Source organism: Ochlerotatus camptorhynchus, unplaced genomic scaffold, assembly GCF_037179485.1.
Source record: "Ochlerotatus camptorhynchus isolate MF236.1 unplaced genomic scaffold, CSIRO-AGI_Acam_v1.1 ptg000598l, whole genome shotgun sequence".
Classification (NCBI taxonomy): Eukaryota; Metazoa; Arthropoda; class Insecta; order Diptera; family Culicidae; genus Ochlerotatus; species Ochlerotatus camptorhynchus.
In genome coordinates, this window is record NW_027041078.1 from 848,212 (window position 1) to 868,165 (window position 19,954).

Consider the following 19,954-nt stretch of genomic DNA (forward strand, 5'->3'; position numbering starts at 1 on the left):
GCAATAAGCTAATATGCGCTAAGCAATAAGCGTTGTGAATGGCTGTTCAGTCTCGACAAAATCAAAATACTGCTATTTAATTTTTGTCCAACGTTTCGGTCCGTTTGGGACCTTCTTCAGGGACCAAACGGACCGAAACGTTGGACAAAAATTAAATAGCAGTATTTTGATTTTGTCGAGACTGAACAGCCATTCACAATACACATCAATTCCCAGTCGAACCGTTCCATACTAAGCAATAAGCTTGAAATGCGAATAAGAAGAAGAAGAAGTGTGTATGCAAATAGTATTTCCAACCCGGGACATCACAGAGAATTTGTCAAAAGTTACATTTCCCCATTCCGGATTGATTTTCATAAGAACCTGCACACACAACAAATCATGTAAATTTAGGTGTTCTTAGGCTGACAAGCGTCACTTATGATTTGACATCGACATTGAAGCGTAAAAGATATGAAGTTTTACTTCAATCAATCGGATGTTTTCCTGCGTTGCCTTTTTTTCGATCTCTGAGCCCTTAATCTTACATAACGAATTTGCTTACGTTTCATTTTTACGTCAAATATAAAATTACGGCACGTATCAAATTAGTTTTTTTTTCTAAATGTGTAGCTTCCAAAAATAAACAATGACTTCAAACTCTTTTTTTAGTTATTGTTAATTTTCCAATTACTGACCATACATATCGAACCCATCAGCATGGGACGTGACAAGCGATTTTTCAATGAATCCCAAAGACCTCAGTTGGGATTGAACGCAGGCCAACTGCGATGTGAAAGAATTCTGGCGTCATCGTAAAGCGAAATTTATCGAAGAGAAAAAAAACCGGATAGAGATTATCATCCCCCGTTTAATGGCGCAGGTGGGATGACTAGAGGGTTTATAATACTCCAGGATTTTACTAATTAAGTCATTGTTTTTGATATCGCCCTATGTACTTACGGAATATCAATGTAAATTATGTGTTTTTTTAATATATTTAAATTCATCCATGAATTAATTTTGTAAGGGACTAAAATCTTAAAACTATGTCTGATTGCGCTAACTAAAACGGTTCTATAATAATAATTTATCTAATGTTTCTTTTACAACCATGGGACAAATAATTTCATTCACAGTAGCAATAATCGATGATTACATATCAAAAAGACTGACCACTCTGCCAGAATCCATGGGACAAATACAATAGTTCTTGAGCAAATGTGAAACCACCGGATAGAAATGAGAGCAAATACGCAAACCTTTCGTTTTAGGTTGGGTCTTTGCTTTCAAATTCGATTGGAGTGTGTAAGGCCGTTCGCAATGCTGTTGTATTTTATAAGGACTGTTTCAATTTGAAACTAGAACAGAAACGCACCTCTCGCAATGCTGAGTTGCAGTTTCATTATTCGAGCACTATTTTGCACCAGATTTGCAACTGCTCGACTATTCTGTTTTATTTCTGAGCGAGTTTGAAACACGAATGGAACTCTGTTTCAAATTTCTTTGGATGTGTTGAAGATGTTTCGAAGAGCTCCACAAAAAAAACGGAGAACTTCATTAGAGAACAGTAAAGTTTATGGAACTTGATGATTACAAACATGTTTTAGAACTGTGCGTTGCGCTGATCGTGTTGCAGTTTTATTTTTGACAGTTTCAAATTATAGAATTGACGAGTAGTTTGAAACAATTTTGAAACTCAGCATTGCGAACGGTCTAAGTAATCTGATGGGTGGCCAGTCTTCTGGATATGTTATCTTCGCTATAATCAAATACAATAAATAAAAATAATCATTCTATATCAAGAGTCGCTATCGTACTACTTTGGCAGCCCCTTTGGTCTATTGTACCCATAAACATTCGGTCCACGCGTTGTAGACCATATTGCTGGAAAACCACCTCTAAGAAATAGGTACATGTAATTGCTAGTTGAATTATTCTATTATAGTATATTCCTATGAAAAAAAAAACATTCTTTTCTGTTCATGAACCAACAATTTTTTGAATTGAACATATCGTCCATAAACTATGTATGCATAAAAATAGTGATCCCTTTACTACCGCAGCTGTTAATGGACAGCCTTTTGAACCTATTCCATTCGCTTGTCAAACGCAGTAACAGTCTATAAATAAGCAAATCGAAACGCCCCGATGAAGAAAAGACAACGTCTGGTTCATATATGTAGGACCTAGTGGGTGGATATAGGGAAATAATACAAAACATTCCATGCAAATCCAACTAAACAGATCTATGACACGTTGATGGGGCAGTGCATGCCAAACTGCCTTGGATCTAAGCAACCGTTGAGAAAGTCTTCCGCCGTTTTTGGAAACAAGAAAACAGTTCAACGGAGTCGCTGGCGGAGAATTCAACCCGTTGAACCATTTTCTTGCAATTTCTTTTCTTCTGTGAAGTCTTAAAAAAAAAAAAAAACAAAAATAGTGATAGATAGAGAGATAGATGTTACCTTCTGGAGGGGAGTTTTAGTTATTTGTATATTTTTTTATGTTTATGCAGATGTGCGTGTTGTAGGTGTTTGCATCGACGTGTTATCTTTGTTTATGTTGGAAAGGGGATAAGTGTCCATGCAGACACCGTTGCGCGCTCCGCTTTGTTTTTTGATCATCACGGATACCCGTATAGGTGGGATAGTATTTACATTAAGCGTCAACTTAAACGACTGGTTAAGATTGAAAAACTATCGCACCTATAATAGGGGTTGATGATGATGATTTGGCATTTCAAGTATTTTAGTGTAAAATCCTACTCGTTTATTTTGTGTTGGTATATTTCTTTTCGGTTGTTTCTAGAAATACTTGTAAACGGAAATGTATTGATACTCGATCAAAACTGTGTTATTTTTTGTCAAAGTTAAGCAAATGCATTTGTTTGTTTCGTTTGTTTCCATTCCAAGTGACAAAATATTTAAATATTTCGCGTCAATCTTTGTTTTGGGAGAAATTTGATAAGAACAACAGGTAGCACGAAAAGATTGTCTTGAAAGTAACGAAATAGTGGAAGATGAAACAACAAAACGTTTGACAAATTACATTATATGTTATCAGAATGAGCGAATACGTAGACAAAGGAAAACGATATAAACGGCAAGACTTCCAGTGCGGAAACACTCTCCTTACACGGTCTGTTAGGAACACGAAGCTTCTTGGTTCATAAAAGAGAAGGAAGATTAGTATGTAAAAAGAAGTTTTTTCTTAGTAAAAGAAAAAAATACATTGATAATACTTAGTCGGTTACGCTCTATATTCTCATATTTGCCCAAGGATTGGAATGTGCTCACGCTTCTGTTTCCACACGAGATCTCCTGGCTTTGCGGTTAGGTAGTGTGATCCTTTGGGTTTATTCATGTGTGATGTTGATGTGGTTTTTTTTTTTTTTGATTGCTTGGTTTGAACTAGATAAAAGAAGTGTCGAAAAAATGTCACGCTTCCTCGAAATGTGATTTTGGAATGGGGCGTGCTCAGAGTTGAGTATCTATCCTGAGTATGTTACTGCAGTGTCAAATGTTAGGGTTCTTACTCTCCGAAATGCAAGTGATTGAAGAAATGTTTTGAAACATTTTAAACGATTGTTTCTCATTTAACCAGAGGAAACTTAAAGTAAGAAAGGAGTTTTGAAAGAGTTGGAAATTCACAGAAGTAGAGATTCATTGGTTGTCTCTAGTACAAACATACATAAACAATATTATGGTAATTATCCGTCATTGTTGGGATTTTATATACAGATAGACACAAAACTACAGTATACGAGAAAGGCTGTGCTGGATTCGGTTCCGCGGTTAATTATATCTTTCATCCAACAACAAAGCATTTCCAGCATTTTTTTTTTCTTCTTTCATGGAAAGCATTCACACAAAACTAAAATGACACTAAAACAACGTTCATCTAAGCAACCTTGAAGCATCGGATCAACACAGTAGGCTGTGCTAAGCTTAATGCGCCCACGAAGTGTTAGTGCCATTTGAACAGAAAACATGGAAAAATGAAACGAAAATCATAAACATGAACTACATGACAAATTTTTACAATGCTACAACAACAGATTTCATGCCACAGACAAATAGATGTTGCACTGTGTTACAACTTTCGGGTGTTTTTATTAGTTTGGAATCGATTTCGTGTGATACCATCTGAATGTCTGTGAACATTGTTTAGTGTTTGATGTATCCGATTGGTCTGTAAATGCTCCGTTGTCCGAAATCAAAGCCAGCACAACGGACGCTATCGAAGCATTTTGAGTTGTTATTTTGGGAAGTTGGGGCGTATGTATCGAAGTCTTGTACAGTGGGATGCATGCTTTCTGGGTAAGTTTAAATGTATGCATGTAATTATTGTTCCTCCACGATGGAATCGGACAAAACTAAAATCCGACTCCCATCGATTCGTGAAGACAAATATCAAATGTGGCGTGTTCCATATTGTTACATTATTTCAACGTAAGTTTTAAATTCGATTCATACATGTACAGAAATAAACTCTATGCAGGAGAAAACGCTCAATATATATATACAGTACGGCATGTATAGAAACATGCAACACAACACAGAATTTTTATATGATAGTATAATACATTCTCGCATACTTGTATTTGTTCGAAAGGAACTTCGAATGAGAACGACTCATTGTAGTAGGGGTTTAGTGTGCATTTTTTGATACTAGTCTTTTTCTTTTTCAAACGCTTTCCGTTCTGCATCAGTGCAATCTTTACGTATGGATCTACAATTGAAGAAAAAAGAAGGGAAATTTCGTTAGTTAACATTCGTCATGATATATATTCATAGCCAGTGTGGTTAATATGTTACATGTATAGTTAAGTTAAAAATGCTAAATTTGACAGTTGGACAGTTGACAGTTTGTTTTTGCTATTTTGATTGGGTCAAAGATGCCTACCTGACAATCCACCGACGTCCATCTTCTTCAGGTTCTTAGCCTCCAGGATCACGACGGTAAGTTTACCTGCAGTGGGTACGTAGCGCAGCGAGAAGCAGATGTCTCCCAGCTTGTTATCCTGTGTGATGTCATGGTGATGGTTGAAATTGACGGGAGGTTTTTTTTTTAATGTTTATAAGGGGAAACCAAGGCAACAGAAAAGTGAAAAAAGAGATGGAAAACAGAGAGAAAACCGACATTGTAGAGCATTATCACTATGGTAACTGCTTGGGGAGCAGCTCTGGGCAGAAAGCTAATATTGGTTTATTGTTTAAATAAATATATTGGTCTAGCAGCACAGTTAAATATATATATATATAAAAATATAATAAATAAAAACCAAAAAAGACATCTTCAGGATATCATGCTTTTTTGATTCTCTAAAACCAGCAGCGAAAATACAATATATGTATATAGGTTTTAAATAGTTTTGGTTTCTTTTCTGTTATAATGTTTCTACGTGCTTCTAAAAGATAGCATTTACAGTTGTTTTGGGTTTATATATTCAAAGAACGATTAGCGGGAAAAGGTTTGGAGTTTGTTTGTTGGATTTCCTTTCTCTGCTTTTGACTCTGATGCTATTCTGGTAAGGGTTTTTGGAGGTTGGAATTCAACTGGTAACCTTCTGCTCTGGTTAAGTCATTTACTTGACGTGTGTGACAAAACTCGGAAATGTGTAAGGTGTTGTCAGTTGAAATTAGTTGGTATTTACAAGTACTTCCTAAATGTAGGAATTTCAGACCGGGTGTTGAATTTAAAATGTATGCCATCTTGCAAGTGTTGCGCTCAACATGCGTCTCATCGAAGTCTTTTGATTGTTTATTACAGGGTATCAACAAATGATTGGGATTATTCCATATACTGCACTTTTTTACCAATATGGTATCTACACTGCTAGGTTGTTTGGAAAAGAAAGAACAATGAACCTCTAAGATGATTCAGATGAAACTCTGGTTTCAAATGGGGTGGAATCATTTTAACATGCTAGTCGGAAATATTAGCCAACTAAGAATTTTATAGAGTTTCATTGTTGAGTCTTTGTATTTCTTTCTATATTTATAACTAGCTGAAGATCCCTGGCGTTGCTCGGAAAAATTCGATGCATTAATATGCTCACTTCTTTTCTCACTATCTTACTTCTCTCCAATTCTCACGTCCTGGCGGATAATTCACTTACCTACACACTCATAGTCTCATTCTCTAACTTTGCTTTTGCCAAAAAAAAAAGAAAGATATTAGCGTTACCGACAAGCTTTCGCGATTATATGTTTATATATAGGTATATTACATTGAGCTTATCATGGTTGGGGGCCAAACAAACTGTTTATTTTGAACTCCTTTAAAACTTGTAACTCTCTAGGGTGTCATAGTTTTCAAAACTATTTGAATTGACTAAATGAAGACCTATTTTCACTCGAAATAAGCTTGAAGAATAGAACTGTCGAAATTTTAACGTTGAGTAAACACATCCCAGCAGGCCAGTGCAGAACATGGGATAATCCCTTCTTGAAATCCTATCCTGATTGAAGTAGAATCGGTGACTTTGCACGGTTTTGCTTGTTTCAAAACCAACGTGTATCGGAGCATATAAGGGAAAAGGATCAAAGGAGCTTGAGATGAGATTGTGATCAAGGGAAATCGCGCATAAATATCACACTTAGCAATCCAACCGAAAGCAGATCTAGATTTCAGTTTTTTTTTTCAAGATCAAATCAACTAAAATTTACGCTACCACAAATTTATATTTTACTAGCTGCACAAAGTCACAAAACAGTACATATATTGCAAATTGTAGGAATCTTTCAATGCTATCTCTCTGTTGTTGATTAAATTTAAAATTTATAGAGTTCCCATAGCTGAAACACGTCAAAGGAGCATCCACAAAAGTTTGCGCTCATGAAGTCTAGTGCACAGAAGATTTCAATGACGGGATGATTTGGTTCGTTTAAATCATCAGGAAGTTCGAATTGGGTTCGATTTACTGTTTGAGCAGCACGGATTCGAATGGAAAGGTCAACACATAACAAAACAATATTTGTAACTGCATAAGTAATCACAGTTCGCCTGTATCGTATCTACTGATTATATGTATCGCAAATACAACTGTACGCAAAAGTATATATGATAGCATATTTTTACAGCGTTCAAATTTATCAGCAACTCGCTTTATTATGGTTTCAGTTTTGCATTCATCTATAAATATAACAATGAAACGCTTTGTACTATGCTAAACAAGGACAATACTAATTTGTTTTCTGGGACTATGTAAGTAAGTAGGTGTGACACAAACAACGTTAAAACAGTAACAGAAGGATTACTGGGAACAGCAAACTTATCCCTTGTGTACCTAAGAACAACAATTATATTAGCTTATGAAATGGCAGGAAAGGGCATCAAGGAATATCAACACGAGTGTAACAAGTTCTGCCTGCTACTTTGTACCCACAATTCATGGGGGGGGGGGGGATCATTGTCGTCAAAAAACTTCAGCATATTAAAACGCTTCATTCAACTATTGGATCTGCTCAACTCATTCCAAAATTGTGGTTTCAAGGCTTCAACGGCTTTTCATGTTTGTGATGTTATTCAATTCAATTGAGGAGAGAATTGGACAGGACAGTTCAAATGGATTTGAAGGGAGAAGATTGATTCGGGATAAATCAGGTAATCAATATCACATTTTGCTTGACTGAAAATGACATTTCGTAACTCTTTGTCTATATGTTTGGAGTTTGGATCAAGCGAAACTATCCGAGTTGTAATACTTTGGTTTTGTCAGCTTTCACATGATACTGAGAATCGATTAATGCAAAGATCTCCTCTCGATTTTGAGTTTTCGGTTTGTTTTGTTATCATTAGTGATTATTGCAAATACAGTCAATTCAAAAGCTTTCCGAATTTGGAAATTTTGTTTCAGGAAAACACCCAGCTCAAATGAAATCTTTTTTTTTTTGTAACGATGGTCTAAAATCAAACAACGTCTTCAAACAAAGGATGAGAAACGCATGAATATTATGAATTTTGTAAAAAAGTATCTAGAATGTTTTTGTAGTTACCATGAACTTATACCTAAGATCAAGTTTTATACCATAATTACTTGGAGAACAGCGATTGTAATAACATTTGTGTGTGAAACCCTTTCTCTCCTGTCGGATTCTTACGCTACGTAGGTAGATTTGAAGCTCAGCGCTTCTTTTTCTCCCCTCAACTAAGGGGAGAGACATACTGCACCAATATGAAGACTTATTATCGTCCAAATTTTGTATCTTTACTCCGGAATCATGCAAGAATTAGAGAGTAATAATATCCCTAATTAGAAAAAAAAAATGATAAAACTGTGTTAACCTCACAGATCCCAAATTAAATTTTAAATAAACCAAATTAAATTAAAATTTTGTTAACAAAATGCTCCCAAAAATCAGGAATGTGTTTTTAAAAATCCTGATAACTTAAATAAGTTTAATTTTAATCGCCCCATATCCACTGCCAAATAAAACGCCAGAGCACGCTTTGAACAGTTAGAAGTTTTGTTTTTCTTTAAAGATTAAATTTCAATGCTAAAGTGGATAACAACTTACTTCACATTTCAATATTTAATAAAGTGTAGTGATGGAATCGTTCAATTTGTGTAAATCAACGAAATGCGTGACCATGATCAAGAAGGGTCCCACGCGTTATTTTGAGAAATATTTTAGTTCCGAAAGATGGTAGTTTTTTCGTTTTTGACTGTATACTTTTCGACCCCCGAAAGTTCTTATTCAGCTAAAATAGATAGATCATTGACCGTTATGTGTGCGCCGGGATACCCGGGTATCTAGCTCCCATTCGAATAACGCGGTGTAGAAAAAAGCAAAAAAATCCTATCCTAAAAAGATAAATAATCTATAGCTTTCCACCTCTAATTTGCTGGAAACATATTACATTGGGATTAAATTCTAATTCTTTTTTTTTTTGGGAAAACTTGTTCTCCATTAAAAGGAACTCTGTTCCAGTAGTTGTGGTAGTTGCTAACTTTGGTTCCTTTAATAGTGGAGCGCATTGGTTTCTAATGAATTCCACTATTAGAGGAACACTACCGCAACTATAGATGCAAAGGAGTCAAGATTTTAAAGAAAATTAAATGTTTTCCGTAATTTTGGGGCTTGTTTAAAGTTTGAAATATGCAAATCAAGTTTATTTAAGGAACCAGTACGCTGGTAGATGATCTTTTCATGGTGCGTTACTGGTATAAGATCTACGACCGAACCCTAGTGCTGACAACTTCAAACTAGGGGAACATGATTCTTCAGTAATCAAAGGAATACATTTTAGTTCTTGTTACTATTTATGCCTTGTTAAGACTCGAGTAGTGACGACTTCCCTTATGAATTTTTATATTGTATATTTCAAATCAAAAATATTGCTTATGTTCATAGAGTACATATAATCCTTTTCCCTTTGTCCTTGTCCTTTTCCTTTCTCTCTTTCCTTTTCAGAAAGCAAGTAATGGCGCTATAGCCATAAGCCATTAAAGGATAGGACAAGAGTTAGTGCTCATGTCTCAACCATCAGCGAAAAATGGAGCATCACTTAACGTTTCTAGGTTAGATGCTTTCAACGCAATGTTTCCTGAATCAACTTGCCCCTTAAATGCACAGTAGGTATGGCCGTTTTGGTATGTGTGACGCATTTTCGATGTGAAACATATCTAGCGGGCCCAACCATCAATAAACATTACGTCAACATTTGAATTGATTCTTTGAGATGACAGAAAGTGTCAGTATTAATTGATAGTTTTGTTGCTTACACGGTGGACATTATGGGAATGTATTCTAATAAAGATTTTATATTATCAAAATGGAGTTGAGCGAATAGAGTCAGTTTAACGCTACAAATTTCGGCGACTAGCAGCTTAAAAGCAATTAAATTTAATTGACCAAATTTTACCGAACAGATTAGCTGTTGAGATTGTGGTAAAAATTACCGAAGTCGGCGATAATTTCTAAGTGTGTAGAACCTCTCAACACGCGCCGCGTCACTCTAAGAGCTATGTTTGCTGACGTTCTGCAGAATCGAGTTGATTGCCCAGCTGTATTGGAACAAATGAACATCAATGTGCAGCCTAGGTTCTTAGGAAACAATCAGATGCTCACTCGCCACTGATTTGAACTAACTACGGCATGCATAGCGCTATCATCGGTCTTGAAAGAATATTCAACAGAGTTGCATTTATGTTTGACTTTCACTTGTCACGTGAGTTAATGCGATGAACCTTTACTGTTTTAATTTCTTGGAGAACGAACCATAACGAGTTGTTTTTAGATTTTAGTTTATTTCTTTATTAGTGTCAGTAGTCAGTAGTTTTAACTAATCATCATTGGGGTAACGAGCCTGTTGATGCTGAATCTAAATGAATAAATATTTTTGAATATTTTTATTTGTTTAATCAGTTCAAATTTATATTTGATGCACCATTTAATAAAAATTTCAAAATAATGACACTTAAAAATAAACAAAAGCTCCAGCAAATTAGAAGATATTCAATATCCTGGAATGAAGATTTATTCTCAAGATTCAAAATGCAGTTCCAAATATCTACACTTAGCGTTCGGTAGCTGAATTAAAGCTACTTTTTCACCTAGTTATAATTCACTAATTAAAATGGATCTTATAAAACTAACTGATTGTTACAACACTTCACATCATCTAACATTTTGAAGTTGCAGAATTTGGACAGTAATTAATTTCTTATTGTGCCGCCTGGTGAATGAATTCTAAATTGATCTACTAACCATCCAGCATTTATTGTCATTTGAAACGATTTTTCCAAAGGCAACAACCTTCTATTCGAGCTGTAAAGTTAAAAAAATGCAATTTGATGTCAACTGGGACACTAGCACCTGGTGAGAGAGAGAAAGAGAGAGCTCTAAACAAAACTGTTCACTGTTCACCATTCAATACGTCTAGTTCAATCTGAACAACTTTGTTGAGAAAAGCAACCTTTTATCAACTCCAGGAGTCAAGTTTAGCATGCAACAATTACTAGAAGCCAAATAAATTACTAGCGTTTCGTGGTGATTGAAATCTTAACTGAACTGTCCACTGTTAAAGCGAACAATTAGAAGTCAAATGTTACACGCCGCTTAGATTAGGAATGAACTGTTCACCATACAGTAGGACTTGTCCATCTGAATAACTTTACTGAAGATAGCAACCTTCTATCTAATCGAACTGTCAATTCAACGAGCAAATGGTACACTAGCGCCACATAGTAGTGGAATTCTCAACTGAACAGTCCACTTTCCCATAGGTCTTGTCCATATGCACAACTTTACTTAAGACAGCATTCCTCTATCTAGTCGAACAGTCTAGTTAGGAAAGCAACTAGATGCCAAATAGGACTATTTTGCCTATGGCAGCAAAAGTAAGTAGGCCTAGAGAGAATGTCGGTTGAAGTTATGACGTGCAATTCCCATGTAAATATTGATAGTTGTATCATGTTAAAATCAGTTACAATGAAGCTTGCATGTTTTATTATAGCGAAAAATATGGCTATCCAAAAAGCAGAACTGTAATTTAACCACTGATCGATCGAATTTCAAGATAGGGCTGATTTGCGATTACTTTGCTAATGTCAGCTAATGACCCTAACATTATATGTTCTTTATTTTTTATGATGGTTTAGACAGTTCTGATTCGAGTTACATGCTAATCTTCCAATGTATTCCACAGAATTTGTTTCAAACAGTGGCGTATATTTGCAAAAAATAGTTTTACCTGAGTTGATGTTATTCATCTGTGTATTCCTTAATTGATGGGTCGATAGAGTAGTGACGGAATAAATGTTTAAAACTATTTACTATTGACCACCAATAACAGTTCTCTAAACAGCCTGGATTCTTTATACCATTTCCACTGGCTAATCCAACAACATTTAGATTGCACTATTACAGTGAACTTTTAAGTCTACCAAAATAAAACTGAATCGGAGAAAACCATTTGCAGTTCTACACAAGTAACATAGCTAGCTTTATAGAGGTTTTAAAGCATTCTGCAAGCCTAAATCATGGTCTACAGAATTCTCATAAAATCAAAATAGTTACTTAAGTATTCTCTATATTCCCTGAGAATGGTTCAGAATGATTTCTGATCAACATGACTTCTTGAATGAATATACTAACCATTTGATTTGGATCTATTGGATCAGTTGTTGGGTGTTAAGTCAGATCGGACTAAGTGAAATGTTTTCAATATCGAGAAAAATGGATTCAAAAGAGCTAACAAGATGATAATTTTTGATTTCATTGATAAAAAATGCTAAGTGGAATTAAATAGAAAATAATCACCGTTTTGCTCGTATGAGTATTACTCTAACAGCCCAATTCATAACATTCACTAATTTAACGATTGATTAGTAGAATTGTTTCTTATGTAATTCACGAATATAACGTTTGATTAGTAGTATTGTTTATGTTTGCCTGTCCTTGATGTTAGTAACAGGAAATTCTTGATACAATGCAATCATTATCTAAACTTTTTATAATTTGGATAGTTTAGTCCCCTCTGACTTAACACCGACGAGTTGTACTGCCTATAATCGCATATCTATCCTTTATGGATTTTCGTCAATTTTGAGATAACAACGCTATCCACTATCAATTGGCATCTACTTTCATATTATGCGATAAAAACTGTGAAAACAACATTAAGTCAGATTGTCCCATCAAATAAATTAATCGCATATCAGTTCCATACTTAAACTCAATCGTCCAGAGGTGAAGTTGCAGTTCTGATTTTCGAGTTGCCATATTTTTAACTGATATAACATAACAGGCAAGTTTCAATAGAACTGATTTTAACTTGAAACAAATATTTTAGATTTACTATGATTTTTCAAATATTTACATGGGAATCGCACTTCGTAACTTCGACTGACATTATCGCAATGCCTACTTTTCCATATAGGATTATAGGCAGGTATGCCTTCAACATTAATCCTGACCTATTGAGTGAATGTTCAAAGGATTTAATTTTAATTTTCGGCTAATTCTTCAAGCCTTCAAAATAATTCAAATTTGATTGAATGTGAGTAGATCACTTCTAAGTAGTGCGTTAGGTGTATGATCTCATAAACATTTGTTATAACCTTTTTCTTGTTGATAGATTTAGGACCTAATTTTATAAAGGATTTCACGGGGAAAATCTGAACACAATCAAAGATTAGGATCGATCAACGAATTGAAACAAGATTTTACTGTCATGGCATGTAAAGAAGGACAATGTCGCGTCCCAAGAATTCTTCTTACTACAATAGTTGTTTACGCATTTCTGCAATAGCTCAAGTAACACAAATTCATAGAATTAGGTTGAGTAAACTGCTAAGCAACAAAAACCAGTTATACAAAGGTTGTATAAATTGTTATAGAACATGTGTGTTGCTTTGGAAGTACCTTTTGAACACAGTGGAAATGCGTTGTTAATTTCTAAATTAAAGGTTGTATTCGATAAAAATGGGACACACATAAAAAGCTGTAACTTTTAAACTATTATACCAAATGACTTGATATTTTCATTGAAGATTGTTTAGTTCATAACGTCTTCTTATCCTTTTTCTTTTTCTTCTTCTTCTTCAACGCATTTCAAGCTTATTGATTATCGCGCATTGGCTTATTGCGTGCTCTTAGATTATTGTTCTAGATGCATTTCCACAGTTATTAATTGAGAGCTTTCGATGCTCGTTTTGCATCAGAATAATTGTGTGGCAAATACAATCATACTCTATGCCTAAAGGAGGTCGAGGAATTTTCCAACCCGAAAAAATCCTAGACCGGATCGGGAATCATGGTCTTGCTTTGTAGCTGAGCCTTTACCGACTGAGCTAGGGGAGGCCCATAACGTACAAATGTAATTTTTATGACGGTCTGAGAGGTGCTTTATCTCATATAATAGTCATGAGAACAACATGCTATCTAAAAAAAATGTGTACAGTTTCAAATTTGAAATCAACGGTTTTGCAAGGAAATTCATTCGTCATTGATGCTATTGACTCATGGAACGATACCTTTTTTTTTGGTAAATATTATACACACTTAGAAATATTCATGTAATTTTAGGTGCTCTGAGAGTGACATATACGAGCGTCAAGTTTGACATAAATTTGAGTCATAACAAACGCGAAATATAGCTTAATCAAACGTCCTTTTCCTTGAGCAACGAACTTTTCAGTCTCGAAGCACTTAATATTACATGACATGTTTGTTTACGTCTCAGCTTTTATGTTAAAGATGGATTTCGTCACGTGTAAAATTAGTTATTTCTAAGTGTGTATTTCAAAATATTGTGCAGTTGAACAGAAATTACACTTCATGATTTCGGCTCATTTTAACTTAAACCATCTAAACCGTTCAAAATAAGATTCATAATTCGTTAATAAATTGAACAAGGAATGGCAAAATTAATAAAATATCGCAAAATGCAATGAAGCTTTGAAATTGAGTTGTTAGTGGAATACTCAAAACAGCATGTGTGTGCCAGTTTTATCGAGTACACCCTTTAATAACTACAATTTAATTTCAATGAGCGAGAAAATGAACTATAACTTGTTGTAGTTTAACTCAATATAAATGGCATATGTGTAAGCATGAATTTTTTTTTTACAGATATTTCTTACGAAAAATGTAATGGTAGTTCTTACAACGGTCTGTAGGGATCAAACAACATCTTCTAGAGTCATATTGTTCGTACAAAACCTTCATAAGATACAACCTTTAATTTTACACAATCATTTGAAAAGTCTTCCGACGACCACATTATACAATTTGATCGTGCAGTGATTCCTGACTGATCCGATTAATTTTTTGTACAAAACTGTAAGATCTTACATTCTACGTTTGGGTGTAAAATCTAATCTTATTGGAAGCACTTGGTACGGGTTTTACACGTTTTGTCTTGCACACTTAATCTAGCTCGGTAAAATCTACAAAAGCCGATTACCTCGGCATTTACTTTTGCTGATATCTCTGCAAAATATCTATTTGTTAGCTGACATCTCAGCAAAATATTATTTGTTAGCTGAGTCTCGGCAATTGTTTTACTGAATCTCAGTAAAATAAATTGCAGAATTACTCGGCTGTTGGAATCTCGGCGAAAATATTTAAGTGTGTGGTTTCAGAAATCAATTGGCCTGGCGGTAGACAAGAAAAATGTCAGTCTAGAAAATCCAGAACTTTCCAGAATGATTTCAAATAAGGAAAAAACGATGATTTTTATTCCCTTTGCAGTTGATCTACGGCGTATCAGCTATCCGTTTTCACACTAAATAAATGTTGTATAGAGTGTCGGATTAACGAGGCGATACTGTAATCCTACTCCTAGTAAATATTTACATGATTTGATAAATCTCAATAATCATGACAGCAGTCATTAAAAATGTTTGAAATAATCAAACGTCATGATTACCTAGGTTCTGTCAAATAAGATAAAATTTAATTTATTTAATATTTACATGGCTTGCACCAAAGAGTTGTCTGTACTAGAGAGGGTCTAGTATAAGAGAGGAGTGGATTCAAAACAAACTGCCTTGGCAACCTATGCCTAGGTTGATTCTAGCAACACTGCCAATGCAATCGAGATAGGCGCTGCTCGATTGGCTCCGGCTGTGACAGTTCGTTTGGCTCAAACCCAGCCAGTCCGCTCCTCTCTTATACTAAACCCTCTATAGTCTGTACATTTTTCATTTAAGTACACACCAAAAAGATTGAAGTAGGCGGTACCGCAAAAATGATGTGTTCGTGTTTTGCTGCGTCAAAGTATCACATCATTCGAGTAGTTTAAAATGGCTTTTCCTGCCACTCAAACTTTACTACGATTCAATATTAAGAAGTTTTTTTTCTCTAGAATTTCGAGAATAAGTGTTTTATTTATGCTAGGCATAAAAATCTTAAATTAACTGCATTCTCTTCTTGAAATCTCAAGTAGAAGGACAGCCCAAAACTGCTCGACTAAGGGATTAGTTTCTTGTGAAAATTTCCAATAATATTTCCGATAATTAATAATGTGCCTTAAGTACGTTATATTGGGAATTAATCACTTAGTCCAGCAGTTTTTGAACGTCCTTCTACGAGAAAATGAAGCAATAAATTCACGAGTTTTAAGGCCTATGTTGCCTGCTGAGCAGTTGATGGAGCATGTTTGTAGAACATCATGCTTTTCAACAAAAAGTTCTAAGTGGTAATTCCCATATAAACTATATAAAAGGGCCAGTGAAGTATGATGTTGGGAGAATTATCAGGACCTGATTTGAAATTGATTGAGCATGGTGGAGCAAAATCGATATGTTGAACCACCATAATCAACACAGATAATGCAATATCCTATGCTGGCATAGTTTCGGAAGTGATGTGTCTTGAAATGGGATATTTGGTAAAGCAATCACCTTCTAACTCCCATATTCCAGCCCAGAGCGTGAAATTATTGACTGTCTATGCTGAGTGTGAAAGCACAGCACTATTCAATGCATTGCTCTGTGCAGACCGTCTATACCAAACCCTTGCCTTCGCTCACACAGCATGTAATTGAGGCATTTTTCCATAGAAAATGTACGCTCAGTCATTCCATACAAGGATTGGGTACCATCACGGAAGAATAAACGTGCTGACTGAGCTACTGACTGTGTGTTCGGCTGTCAGTGACTCGTTTACCTCTAAATCATTCAGACTCTCAAGAGGCATGATGAGACAGATGGCAGTTCAAATTCATATGAAAATGACTCATTGAACCTGACTGTTCTGTGCACTGATTCCAGCGTCTTGCAGTCATCAGAAATGATTGACGGCTAATTTTGACAAACTTTTAGCGTTTCATCTACACACTTAATTTTTTTCGCCGAGATTCCAACAGCCGATTAGTTCTGCAATTTATTTTGCTGAGGTCCAGTAAAACAATTGCCGAGACTCAGTTAACAAATATCATTTTGCTGAGATATCAGCTAACAAACAGATATTTTACAGATATATCAGCAAAAGTAAATGACGAGATAATCGGCTGTTGGAGATTTTACCGAGCTAGATTAAGTGTGTACAGTTATCCCCCGAAAAGCGCGATAGGTAACAAGCTCTACCCACCGCGTCAATTAATTGGTTTTCTAATCAATCGATCTGAAAGCCATTAGTTTAGGAAAGGGTTGCAACCACTCACTAGCTATAACAGGGTCAACACTAGAGAGGGTTTAGTATAAGAGAGGAGCAGTCTGGCTGGTTTTGAGCCAAATGTACACACTTCAATTTTTTCGCCGAGATTCCAACAGCCGAGTAGTTCTGCAATTTATTTTGCTGAGATTCAGTTAAACAATCGCCGAGAATCAGCTTACAAATAACTATTTGCTGAAATATCAGCTAACAAACATATATTTTGCAGAGATATCAGCAAAAGTAAATGCCGTTGTTACCGAGCAAGATTGAGTGTGTACTGTCAAAACCAGAGCCAATCGAGCAGCGCCTATCTTGATTGCATTGGCAGTGTTGCTAGAATTCACCTAGGTATAGGTAGCCAAGGTAGTTTGTTTTGAATCCGCTCCTCTCTTATACTAGACCCTCTCTAGTCAACACTAATCGAATACAAACAATCAGCTCGATTGGCGAACAGCCGAATTATAGTGATGGGTAGAACGGCACTTTGCAGGGAATTGCAATATTTATTTACTTCTTTCGCTATTACGTTCCAACTGGATCTTAAAACCTGTTCTCAACTTCATTGCACCAGGGGACAGTTTAGGGGAAACATGTCAGAAGGGTATAACTCGAAACGTCAACAATGACTTTGAACGTCGATTTCTCTTAAATGGCCACACACCCACGGAATCTGACTACACCAGCTCATGGGTTGAAACAGTTGACGTTTTTTACGACACTCGCTTCTTTGTCGTGCGCGACAGTCTGTTTGAAATCGTACACTCATGCTCTACCGTCGTCTCTCTCACACAACACAACCGGTAGAATAACATTCGAGCAAAAAGAAAATTTCCAAATAACTATCATGTGACATGTGTGATTTGGTTCTAATTCCTCAATTTGGTGTAAATTAAACCATTTATGATCAGAAGTGTTATTTCTAGGACATCATTGCTTGCTATTTTCAGAATTCACACAAGCACAACATCAGCAGCTCTTATTATGAGAAAAACTAAAATACATACATTCGTGACGGTATTCGGCGACAGTGTCGTATGACAGAGCATGTTAAATGACATTTGAGTTTGGTACTGTACTATGATAGCTTGTAAGTTTCGGAGGCAAAGACAGTCGATTATCACAGAAAATGTGTCGACTACCGTGACCGCTTACAAGACTGCACCAGCTCATAGAACAAACATTGCTCTGTCAGATGATTTAGTTAGTTTGGGTGGGTGTGTTGTCATTCGTAAGAAACCGACGACCCAAGTCCTTGTTTACGTTTTGAGTTAGACCATTCTGACAGGTTTCCCCTGAGTTGTTAATTCAGGCATAACATTTGATAACGGCACAAACTACTTTCGGAAAGGTGATAGTTGTCTATCCGATGATGTTGTTGGTTTGCGTGGGCGTACTTTGGTTCGCGTGTAAAGGGCCTTAGAAAGTTTGTTTACAAATGCTTTTGGGCCGTTATCAAATGTTATGCCTGAATTGATCATATTATCGAGCAGTTTTGGAACGCCCTTCTACCAGCGATTTTAATAAAATGAAGCAACATATTCCAGATTTTTCAAGCTTAGCATAAATAAAACCTTTTTTTCTCGAGGCTCTAGATGAAAAAAAAAATATCGAAATATTGTTCCACGGTAAAGTTCGAGTGGTAGGAAACAGCATTTTAAACTACTGGAATGATTGTTTATATTGTGTGGTAGGCACAATAATTCTCTACACCCAGAGAAGTTAAAGCAACAGGAACCGACCTACTGTTACCAACTGAGCTAAGTCAGATTTAACAAAATTCGCTATTTTTCGAACAAGCAAAGGCTATATCTTTGCTCAAATATTGATCGGTCTATTAGTCTATTAGTGCATGATCTCAAAAATTACCATATAGGGGAAATGTATGTAATGTCGGCCTAAATGTCCCTAATTTGGGCCCATACATAAATTCAGCAATCTACTAAATTTTCAATAGCGACCAAAGATATCCATTGGTACCATCCCAATGATGCGTTCATCTAGATAAAATTGATAAATAGCAGACTTTTAGCAATAGGTCCAATCTTAGATCCATAAGCCAACATAAGAGCCATTTCCCCTATAGTTAAATATTTGGTTAAAAATGGCCAATTACTTGTACACAAATAAATTTTATTCAGACTGTTATTTAAGAATCAGTCTTTGAGAGTGATTTCACTAAAACATAAACATAACCCATCCTAGGAATGATTTCCCTGAAGTTTAGATAAACCTAGGTTTCAAGAGTCTTTTCAAATTACGGAGTCTATTGGTAACTTTTCCTTGATTGAAATACAAAACATTACTAAAAATGTAAAACAATAGAAGTTGTATAAAGGTCAAAAGTTTAATATTATTTCATCAGCGTTGATTTAGACTGCCAATCCCATTTTAATTTTTGAAAAGATTATTGTAACCTAAACTGGGGTAACATGAACCATTATACGGGAAGTTTCAATAGATATGCATCCGTCAAAAGTTAAAATACTTCAAGATTTGTTTAAAACTGTGTCTACAATCATCAGCTTAAGTTCATCAAAAAACATCCGCGTCAATAATATAGAAAATGTCCCATCGTCTGACAAAAAATACAAACAAATACGAGCGTAGTAGCTGGGATCAAGGAAAACTAGATTGGAAATTGGTGAAAGGGGGAGGCTTGACTTGAAAACCCGTAAAATACATTGTATTTTTGCTGCATTATTGCAGTTTTTAGAGAATGGAGACTGTCTCTGCAAACAAAACCCGTCGAAAACACCATTCATTGAATTCGAATGCGTATAAGTAGTAATCAACAAGAGTAAGAGTAATAGTAGTAGTAGTAGCATCAACTAACGGTTGTACACACGCTTAAACTCCAACAC

The 19,954-nt window shown here is 35.5% G+C and overlaps 1 protein-coding gene across 3 annotated transcripts in view; it reads right to left on the reverse strand.

Moving 5' to 3' along the window:
- The window catches only part of Syt1 (Synaptotagmin 1), a 68,382-nt gene that overhangs the window by 12,093 nt on the left and 36,335 nt on the right, over nucleotides 1-19,954 (reverse strand). For 2 of the 3 annotated variants that reach the window (XM_065237247.1, XM_065237245.1), the window contains exons 7-8: nucleotides 4,888-5,005; nucleotides 4,580-4,713 (exon numbers count right to left, since the gene is read on the reverse strand). In XM_065237247.1, coding sequence (XP_065093319.1) covers nucleotides 4,580-4,713; nucleotides 4,888-5,005 — 252 coding nt within the window. The remainder of the gene's footprint in view (nucleotides 1-4,579; nucleotides 4,714-4,887; nucleotides 5,006-19,954) is intronic. The other variant, XM_065237246.1, reaches the window with a different exon arrangement.